At 31.9% G+C, this 11,436-nt stretch overlaps 1 protein-coding gene across 1 annotated transcript; it reads right to left on the bottom strand.

Annotated features, from left to right (window-relative positions):
- Positions 1-1,579: 1,579 nt before the first annotated feature.
- Positions 1,580-2,731, bottom strand: LOC119675106. Its single transcript, XM_038086293.1, has one exon. The coding sequence runs from the start codon at positions 2,729-2,731 to the stop codon at positions 1,580-1,582; it is 1,152 nt and encodes a 383-aa protein (XP_037942221.1).
- Between the last annotated feature and the right edge of the window lie 8,705 nt (positions 2,732-11,436).

The following is an 11,436-nucleotide window of genomic DNA, read 5'->3' as shown; positions in this document are numbered from 1 at the left end:
GTGGAGCTCTATTACCCTCTCCATTGTTTTAAGTAAGAATGAAGTTAGGCTAATCGGCCTGTAATCTTTGGCGGACTCATGTCCAATTTTGCCTGCCTTGGGTATAAAGACTACTTTAACCTGTCTCCAACTAAGTGGTACATAACTATATTTAAGACATGCTTTGTAAATTTCCCCTAACCATGGAACCACTAAGTCTTGTAGTTTTTGCAACATAATAGGGAAAATACCGTCCAAACCTGGCGATTTATAGGGACAGAAACTGTTAATTGAATACCTAATTTTTTCCGCTGTGACTATTTCTTCAGTCATCTGTGATGATGTGCGTGCCAAGGTGATTGAACCGTTTTCTCTAGCATCATCGTTACAGTTTGGGAAATGAGTGTCTAATAGTAGTCTTAGTGTCTCAGCAGAGGTTTCAGTCCATGTGCCGTCCTCTTTTTTGAGATAAGAAGGATTTGCACTTTCCTTGGATAGAACCTTGCTGAGCCTAGCAGAGGATGAGGTTGATTCAATTGACTTACAAAATTCCTTCCAGCCATTACTTTTGGCCTTCCTGATAGCTTTCTTGTAAGTTTTAAGACATTCCCTATATTCATGCCCACTATTGTCCTTATAGCTTTCGTTAAACTGTTTTCGTGTTCTCTGCCTGAGATCACTTAATTCTGCATTCCACCAAGGTGGAAAAGATTTTTTGCTTCTACTTATTGGACAAGATTTCTTGTAAGCTATATTAAAAGCTGCCTCAAGATTATATATCCTCTCGTCTAACTTACTAGTAGAGTCTGTCTTAATTTGTCTTATTTTATTAAGTTCCACCTTAGTTAACCTTGTAAAAATATCCCATTTTATCTTCTTCGGGTTTCTAAAGGGGATGGTAAGATTTGGTTTAATGTTTAAGTTGAAGAGAATCCAACTATGATCCGAAAAGGATTTCTTGTCAGATACCTTCCAATTACTAACTACAATATCTGGATTTTCGGATAGGAGTGTTATATCTAGCACTTCTTCCCATCCTTCAAACCCTTGTGAACTGGGGAAAGTGAAAGTAGGTGTTTTACCTCTATTGCAAATTAAAAGGTTCGAATTGCTAATAAAATCAAAAAGGTACTCACCCCTGTCATTGGTTTCCGAACTGCCCCAAAGCGTATGCCGCGCATTGGCGTCACATCCAATTAACGTGGGAATATCTTTTGATGTACTTCTGTTTACTAGCGCGACTACCTCTTCCGGAGGAGCATCTCTATCATGTGCCATGTAGGCAGAAGCCACAATAAAATTTTGTCCACCTGGCATTTCGATCCTTACGACTGTTAGATCTTTATCGCTATACTGTGGACATAAAAAGGCATTAATACATTTTTTAACTAGGATACATGATCTTGGCTTACCATTGTTCCTAATATATAAATTGTTATAATTTTTCAGCATTAGCCCCATGATGTCCTTACCTCTGACCCATGGCTCTTGCACAATGCTGACATCGACATCCTCCTCTATGAGAAAGATGGCGAGATTGTCCGAGGCGATTTTCGAATGCTGAAGGTTAATTTGTGCTACTTTCAGCATTCGTGCAGGCTTACGAGGTTTCTGAAGCTTCTTCCTGAAGCTTCATACCGTCAAGCAATTTGTTAGCATCCTCTAACTCCTTGCCATCATCATCATTGCCTGTTGGGCGGAATATTTTTATTTTGGTGTACCGTACGCCAAACCTCAGCTTACAGTCCATTTCTTCCAATGGCTTCACGGATTCCTCGTTTATCGCCAGAAGAAGCGTCATATTGTTTTTTTGTGTGCCCTCGTCCTTGATGACTACCCAGTCATTCATTGGCACATTTTGGTTCTGCCGTTGTAGCAGCTGGAGAACTTTCTCATGCTCCATCTTCATAATTGGCAGCCAAATGCGGGCCCTTGGTCTTCTAGGGATATCGTTGGCTGGGATAAGCTTTAGCCTTAAACCTTCCCATGCATCACTTACCTTAGCAATGCAGTTGCCAAGAAATACTTTAGATAGCTGGTCATCACATTTGAAGACCCTGCAACCACGAACCACTTCTGATGAATCAAAGCCTGGTGTAGGGGCGTCTAGATTTGTTAGAAGGTGTTCCATCACCATTTCAGCCAGCTTGGGCTCAATCTCGCCCCATTTCTCCAGCACCTTTTTTCCATTTCCGGTAATATCATCAATGAGCGCCACCTGTAGCTCATCCCTTGCTACTTCGTTATATGCCCTTTTCGCACTCGTTGACGGTTTACTAGTAGAGCTCGTTCTCGCTACCTTGCTTTTTGAAGTATGGGCCGTCTCGTCCTGAGACCGATCCCTCTTCATTGCCTTTGCGGGTGTTGATAGAGTGGCCTGGTATTCGTTATACTCATCGACCACCTTCTGATATCGTACTTTGTCTGTACGGTCAAACGTCTGTTCTTTACCTTCAGCTTCATTTTTAGCAATCTTGCCAAGAATGAACATGGCCTTCTGGTACCTTTGACGTCTGATCTTTGCCTCAGACTTTTTTGATTTCTCGGCAGGCGCACTATGGCTGGCGCGCTTGTCTGCCGATTTTACTGTTATGTGCGAAGTAGGCGCAGTGCGGCTGCTACTGCCTACTTTGGGTAGTATGGCGGTTTCGACTCGCTCGTTTTCTTGGCTTGATGCCAGGAGCTCGTCTTCGGAACTGGTACCTAGTTCCTTGTTAGTTTTTTGTTTGTTCAAATTTTTTAAAGAGTCCATAAATGTTCCCACGAGTGTAGGGGAAAGGAAGGTCGTCCGAAGCATCGCCCCCTTTACTTCAGAAAGGCTGAATTGAAACCGGAGGTCGCCAGGTATCCGGAGTCCACCGTTCTAAGACACACTTACGCAGTGCCATTCATCCTTGGGCACGGTCGTTCATACACCCAGGATTGCGGGTTTTATCGAGTTTTCCTCTCTAGATCCGCCATAATATGTGGCTCTGCACCACGTATGGACGGTCTTGGTTCGTCATAAACCCTGGTCCCCAGACACCTAGTGGACCTACACACTTCCATTCATTCTAAAAAACACAAAGAACATACATGCATACATAGAGACAAAGACACACATACATACACATAAACTACAGGACAACACAACTACTGGTAGTTCTTTGTTGTACCCACAAGCCAGACCGACAAAAAGGTCTTCTGACCATTGCATAGACAATGAGCAGGAGACCCAAAGTCAGCAAGCTTGCCTGTAGCTAAGCCCCTACACCACGTCAAGGTGCCTACCACGTAGAGGTATAAATAAAACACTTAGTTTGTTAATATTATATTAAGTACTTAAATTTTCGAATTATATTTAATTATTAATTAGCGAAATGAAATTAATGAATGAATTTTAATTAATTAGTTTAATTAGAAATTTATTGTTGATTTGATTGTTTTTATAAATAAACATATAAACCCATTTTAAAATATGAAAAATAACTCTACATTACAGTTCATTTAATAACATTTCATTAAACTTTATTAAATGGATAGTGCAAAAATCTGTCTCCGCACTTTTAGGACCTCAAAAGTTAATAAACAGAGAATGGAGATTAACACAAAAATCACATACAGATTCCATTCCAGCAACAAACAAAATTTAACCTTATGTCAATAAAAATACATTTTTCTAATATTTTTTAATATCTTACCTTTTCTATTTTGTCATTTATCTATTTTGTAAAATGTTGTAAGACATTGTAAGACAAAAAATATCATTATATTAATAAGTACCTATATTCATTATTATATGAAATATAATATGAAACTATTGTATTACTTCTGTTAATAAGGCAAATATGTCATACCATCTATTTTGAGATTAAAGTATTCAACATACAGAATGAAGTATAATATATAAACCAACGTTATCTAATAAATGACCTTAAGAAGTAAATAGGTCGATATTGTGATAACAAATTTTCTTGAAATGAAATCTAATACAGTTAGGAAGCAAAAATCAAACAAAACCTTTAATGAAAATAATAGTAGTTCATTAAATTGAAAGCTACTACTAGTAAATTGAATTTTTCGTTTCAATATATAAGTGACTTTAAATCTGTGATATTATAAGAGTAAAAAGTAAAAAACTTTTACGTTGAAATCTGTATCAGATTTCAGTTTCAGAGTTCAATTCAGTTTAGTTTCTGACATCCCATATTTTTATTTACATTTGACTTAGTCAAACCTGTATTTTGTCTTCAATCCAAAATGAAGTGGGGAACCATACTGACGATAACTACATGTGAAACATACTGCCACTTTTAAACATTTTAAACAATTGAAGGATTTGATATTAATTAAACAATAATAATAAAATTAATTTTGTTAATAAAAATATAAAAAACGAAAAAAAAAACATCAATATTCTGCTTTTAACTTCTTTTTACTTACTAAATTATTTTTAACAGTGTATTTAATCTAAAATTAATGTAGATACTTAGTATAGCTTTATAAATTTATGTGATGCAGTCACATTCCCACAGATATAGTTTACGTATTTCATATATACATGTACATGTAATTTCATACTAATTTCATACATATGTCGACTTGATCTGTTTGGATTCGGACTAAGTCCCTTTGCAATATAGTAAGACCCCGCTTAACGCGTTGGATACGTTCCATCAACATAGAGCGTAATGCGAAACAGCGTTAAGTTGGGTCTTACTGTACTTCACTCTAGGAAGTAGAAAATTCTAAAGAAGTTCGAGTTTGCATTTTTATAAAAAAAATAATTAATAGTTTGGTTTAGTTTAGACTACCTGCCTGAGAATGAATTTAAATTATTATCAAGACTGTGTTGGTCTTCATCCTTACTTCAGTGAGTGTGACAAAAAAAGCTGTTCAAATTAAATAAGTTCCAATAGTGGACCGAAGTCTCTCCCTACTGATGGTAGTAAGTATAAAAAGGAATTTATCTTTCCTTTTCTTTGAGCACGTACTGCTCTTTGGAAGCAGAAAAAAGACTCTCTTGTCACACCGCTCTTCAAAAACGACCTGCACACATCCTTTTAAACTGAAAGGATTATATTTAACGAAATATCTACAAAGAAGCAATTTAGTAGTTAGCAATTAGGATATGGTATAAAAGTGATGCGAAAGTTCTATTTAAGCTCTCGGAATAAGTCACTGAACCAATCAATCTACTTGAATTTATATTGGTTAATTCTTACCATAAAACTAATCAATTACATATTTACCATAAATATTGCGATTTCATCTCTGATGACTTCTTCAAAGCGTCATGAATTTTGCCACATACCTAATATTCCCTTCATTTAGTTACGATAGCGTGCAGAGTATTGGAGTTTCAAATGTCTCGACAACTCAATTACACATTAAATATAATAATTCGTATAATATTTCAAAGTCGAAAATTATTTTTGCAATTTGTATTAGTGTCATTGAAATAATCTTTTGATATAATCTTAACATTTGATATTACGCGACTTTAATAGCTATTCCTTGGTACCAAGTTCAAGTTAAGAGTAATGAATTCGATAATTTAAGTAATAAATCAACTTTGCAAGGTCAAACCGCACTCCAATTTGGCGCTGTTCTGCCCGAAGTGGAAAAACAAATTTTCACATTAAGCTGTTCATCTTGAATTTTTTGGCACAAATCGTAACGTTGAAATCAGTATTTAATCGCTTCATTACGAGCCAGCACAGCACGTCGCATATATTAAATCCTTTATCACAACAGTAAACATAAAAAGGAAAATATGGAAAATTCTATATAAAAAATGTACTCCTGTTTGACACTGATAATGGGTGCGTCATTTGGTTTATTGTGGGCGGAAGCCTTTTTAACATCTACGTAAATAAATCGAAAAAAGTAATTAAAAGTAGCACGTAATACAGATGGAAAATTAAACAAAGTAAAAAAGTAATTAATAAAATATTTGTTAGGGACTCTCAATAGCTTCCTGTGTGTTATAAAATTGTCCTTCTGTTGGGCAATCCGGAACGTGCGGACCTCCATAATTTATGCTAATATAATTTTTGAAACAAATTTAATAAGTTTTGTTTTATGCAACTTAAATACATAATTAAAGTAAAATTAACAAGAGGTTAAATATAATTTTGGGGTTGTCCACACTCTCATATACCGGTAAAAATCATCACTAATCTATGTTTAAATGTGATGCACACGGGTTAAGTTATCATACTATAGGTACCGCTGACATTGCACTAGAATTAAATGAATTGTAATAACATATGTTTTGTTATAGTTTATTTTGAACCCATGTTATAGAGATTAGCCTATTTAAGAATAATAATTTTTAACAAGAGCTTTCAATTTCCATTGAGCTTAAGCTATTAGAATTATAATATTATTATTAGACCATTATAATTTAATATAAGAGCTTTATTTTACTTATATATGGTTAGTGGAAAACGTAGGTCTCTTTAATATATGAGCTTATAAAGAGACCTACTTTACTTTTATATGTACATATATACGTTAGTACATAATAACGTAGGGCTTCTATTTTCATCAGTTCTGTAGAGTGCAGTTAGTGTAAGTGGGTTTAGGTGATTGTTCAGTCTTTTGTGAAGTAACTTCTAACATTCTCGAGTATAGTCTTACTAGACTTATGTATATTGTTGTTCCTAATGAACCATGAGAGGCTAACTAGTAATTTTAGTTTTTGGTTTATACTTTGATATCAATTGATATTTGTATAGATTGATATGCCTCATAACTGTACGTCACAGGTATTCGCAGATTCTAGTGTAACTTTGCAATTAAAAAATTGTAATAAATTAAAATTTTTATATTACTTGTTTTTATATAATATGAATAAGACATAAGTGTAAATTCAATTCATAATTAAAATTACTTCGCTTGTTGTACTTGTTCAATAGTCAACTTTATAAATAATAACCCTCCTCAAATCTGAAGCTTATAAATCAAGTATATGAACTACTTACTCTACCTCATAAACTTACTTAGTAACTGCTGTCCTAGTCGATCATAGGTACACTCTATGATCGAATATAAAGATTATATATAGTTATATGTTAGCGCAGTGTTAACACTATTTGAAATTAACGAATGCGTATAAAGTGGCAAATGCGATTGTGCGTTAGGAAATAATTGTATTATGCATCTATTTTTAGAGACTTTTTTGAATCTATCTATTGGTTTTTAATTGTCATAACACTGAATATACAAAAAAGAAGAAACAAGTCCTCAATAAGTTTCTATTATACATAAAGTGCTTTCGAAAGTAGACTCCACTTTTCAAAATAGATATTTGTAGTGAGACCAACCATTATCCACTGCAAACTGTATACAAAACAGCAGAAACTGAAGCAACAAAATAATAATTCACTGATCGAGACTTAATTGTCTTATATTTACGTTTCATATTTGATATCAGAGCAGTTTTAATTCGATATTTAACAGAAACAGGCGAATAATGAGAGACAAAGGTTCAACTAGATCACTAAATACCTTGTAAAGAAAGAAATACAATTCAATTGCCCAATGTTCGTATCTGCTGATATAAGATTTCTAGTACCTTTGGTCGAAAACTAAAATTGATTCGTACGTTTCCTCCTATTATTGTCTTGATAGGAATAATAAAATACATTTTTTTTCAAAAGGTAGGATAGGTCAACTGGTTTCTTACAATACAACTAATTCAACCCTAAAAGCGTAAGATGCTTTTCTGTTGCCCATTTAGGCTAAAAAGTTATAAAATAGTTTAAAACAACAAACACATGTACAATAGCAACAAATTCAGAAGTTTCAGCAGTTAATCAACATTAAATCGGTCAGTGTGAAAAGGGAAAACATGTTTTTTTAAGGCGTGAAATAAGATTCGTCGTGGAATATTAAGAGCAAATTTATACTCCTAATTGAAATAAGAGCATACATCCTGCAAAATATAAACATACTCGTTCATACCTTAAAACAACTACGACATATCGTTAAAGTAACTTAATTTAAAGATACTTGTCAAGAAGTATAAAAGAAATCTTAAAATTGTATGTAGCGATGAAAAAGTACTTTCGTTGGTAAATTGAGAAATAAATCTTCTTGGAACTCAGTTTGATTAAAATAACAACGTAAAAAATTGAAATATTTACCCCAAAAAAAAAATTTCTACAATAAATGTAGTAGAACATTTTGATACTGTCGCAAACAGAAAATGCTGTGAACCATCAAACTGAACAAAAGGAAAGCGTTGAAGTGAAGTGACTTCAATTGTTGTCTGATGATTACATTTGACACAAAAATCTGAATGTATTACCGAAGTTTTGTGATATCTAAATAAATAAGAATATTTTGCTGTGAATAGAAATCTGAAGTGAACACTACACAGAGTTGCTACAAATTTGAAGGGCATCAAAGTAAGTGATACTATGATTGATTACCAAAAATTCAATGACCAATGCATTGATTAGTAATGTTATAATCTAGAAAGGAATTTCTTTACTTTTCCTTTTAAATACTAATAATTACAAGGGTGGATCATATATTGTTTTTTCTTTTGGTGAAAAATAATTTTTCCGCAATTTCAATTTTTTATATATGATATACTTTTAAAATATTTGTATGTAATATTATTTAACATTTATATCCTTTAACTTCGAAAACGCATTGTTTTCAATTTTATTTATAATCATAAATTTTAATGGAATGTCTGTGCTATCATCGCTAAATCTACAGATTCATTTATTGATGAATTAAAAGAGAAAATATTCATTGGGGGCTAAATCTAAGAAGTATGGGTACATAGATCAATCAATGAAATTTCGCTATGATGATTATGTATGTGGTTTTAAAAAACAATTAAAGGTTATGAGTTTTTAAAATTGATGTATAAGTGGCAATTTTATTTTACCTTTGTAATGATATTCGATATATTAAGAAAACACAAAATGTAATTATTAATAACTAACCCCCAATAGGAACTTATTTTCTGCTTGATTTTATTTTAAATCATGCCATTTACATCTGAAATATTATATGTGAACGAACTTATCCTTTACGACATGATAATTTCCAAAAGAAGTTAACGTAGGCACTGATGCAATTATAGCTTCAATACAAGTATTTAACACATCGATAAATTAAGCTTTAATAATGACGAAAGGGATTCTGATGTCCAAACACTTCAACTTATTTCAATTCAATATTGAAATGATTTTTGAAATTTTTCGCTCAGTTTTTCAGACAGAAACCACAGTCAATGAAATCTGAATGATAGAGATCCATTCAGAACGGGGTTGTCTAAAGCACGGCCCACGCGCCTCATGCGACCCGCGCTTAATATTTGGTAACATCACATTATTTTATTTTTATGATATCCCAAATAAATGGATTAAAATATTTTAAATAGTTTATTATACTTCAAGTTAATTTATTTAATTAACATAGACTTCAGTATATATATCTTTGAACAATTTTTCGTGTGTCATCAACTACTATTAATAATGTTGATATTGATAGAATTGTAAGAGATAAATTAAGGAAGAATTAATAGAATTTATAATTTTAAAGTTTTTGTAATAAATTTAATATTATCACTGTATTCTTATTTTTCTCACATATTCAGTGGTTTGTATTTCATCGCGATATTATCTGGTCTGGACAGCCCTGATTTAAAGAATCCACAACGCAATATAAATGTCAGTATTATGATGTTTTTTGACCGTAAGGTGTAGTAAAATCTTTTTTATATTTGATATGTAAATCCAAATTGGTTGGTATCTTCCAGATCTACATATCTTAACATGGTAATTAAATAAAGGAACGCTTGTTTTAATTCCTGGGAGCAACTTATTTAATAGTAACAAAGCAGATTAAACGTTTGCAAAGAAGATTGCTTTTTCTGCAGGAAATCCATTTGTTATAGTGGAAAATTATTTATAAATAGAATATAGAATTAGGTGATCAAATAAAAAACACTTATCTAAATTCTTGAGAATGAGTAACTCAACAGAGGTAAAGCCTCTCAGAAATTTGCAAAGAATATTGCTTTTCTGAATCTAACAATTTTCCAATTGTTAGATTCGATTAGTACTCAAAAATAAAGAATAAATTATTACGCAGTCGTGGACTGATGGTAAATGTCACAGACAATGTTTGCAGTTTATTCGGGTCAATAAAAAAAATGCTGTTAAGTTTGGAGTATCAACTGTAAATAGATCTGAACTTAGATTAGCTACTAAGTTTTTATTAAATATCATAGTGTTAACTGACACCTTTTAAATACAATATTAAAGGATTAAAGGACATTAGTAGATTTTTTAAATTATAAAGTAAAAAATCTATTAATCTTTTTCGCTCATATTTTGCAAATAAGTTCTAGACTTGCCGCTTCCTTTTTCCTCCTTGAAACCCAATCACTAAACCGAAACGAAGCCTAAAACTTATATGTTAATAGATTAAAACTTAACTTTAATTTCTGCTTGCATTAGAATAAAATATTTTTATTAGAAAGATTTTATTAATTATGCTACTATTAATTAATAGTAGTAATTAACAGCAACAATAGTAATAATAAAAGACAGTATTTAATTAAATTTCATTTCTGAGTACATTATTTTTTAAATATATTAAGAGTCTGTATTGAAAACCATAGAATGTAAGGAACTTAGACATTAAGTGTTATGCTGTCTTTGTTAAAGCCTTTAAAAACATACAGAATCATTTTTTTCTAAGCTCACATTTAGTCCTCGATTTTACAAAAAAAAATTTTACAAAATAATTTATTTATAATATATTATTGTGTTTGAGTTGCCAATATTATACTATCTTTATTCAACACTCTAACTGGTAAACATCAAACAGTTTTCAATTATTAACACCAGTTATCTATTATTAATACACTGATAGATAATTAAATACGAACTGTTGCTATATTATAATCAGAATAGATATTTATGCAGTTTACTTTACTTAGTAATTACAATATAAAACGACTAGCAACGCAATTAGCAGTAGCTGAACAAAAGTAGCATATGAAACTTCCATGCAGCTGTGGACTCAAAGTAGATATAAAATAAATTATTTAGCTATAAACAATCGTCTTATCAGTATACTGACATGGTGTATTTTTTATATTTTGTAACATACCAATTTTTATACTATCTAACTTTTCTATTCATGTCATCAATATATTTAAAAAAGCTTCAGTAAATTTCATATATATTAACTTAGACTTTATAAGTGAAATTTATATCCCATTAAATGCAGGTTGTAAATCATTATTTTTTCAAATGATGAAAACACAATAAATTAGTTGAAATATAACATATACCATTTGTTATTACTTATTAAAGAGCGTTACCAATTTGTGTGTTCAAAATTATTTAGATTAACTGATTATAGTGATATATTTATTTATTAAAAAACAGAAAACCCATATGCTTTTGTTTAGCTTATACTGTTACTATGGGATATAGT

Source organism: Teleopsis dalmanni, chromosome 2 (assembly GCF_002237135.1).
Source record: "Teleopsis dalmanni isolate 2A chromosome 2, ASM223713v2, whole genome shotgun sequence".
In the NCBI taxonomy this organism is placed as follows: domain Eukaryota; kingdom Metazoa; phylum Arthropoda; class Insecta; order Diptera; family Diopsidae; genus Teleopsis; species Teleopsis dalmanni.
The sequence above is the reverse complement of the archived record's forward strand: the minus strand, read 5'-3'. Positions and strand labels throughout refer to the sequence as shown.

Bases quoted from the DNA above. Each gene is read 5' to 3' on its own strand.
- LOC119675106 (XM_038086293.1), bottom strand. From the start codon at position 2,731: ATGGACTCTTTAAAAAATTTGAACAAACAAAAAACTAACAAGGAACTA.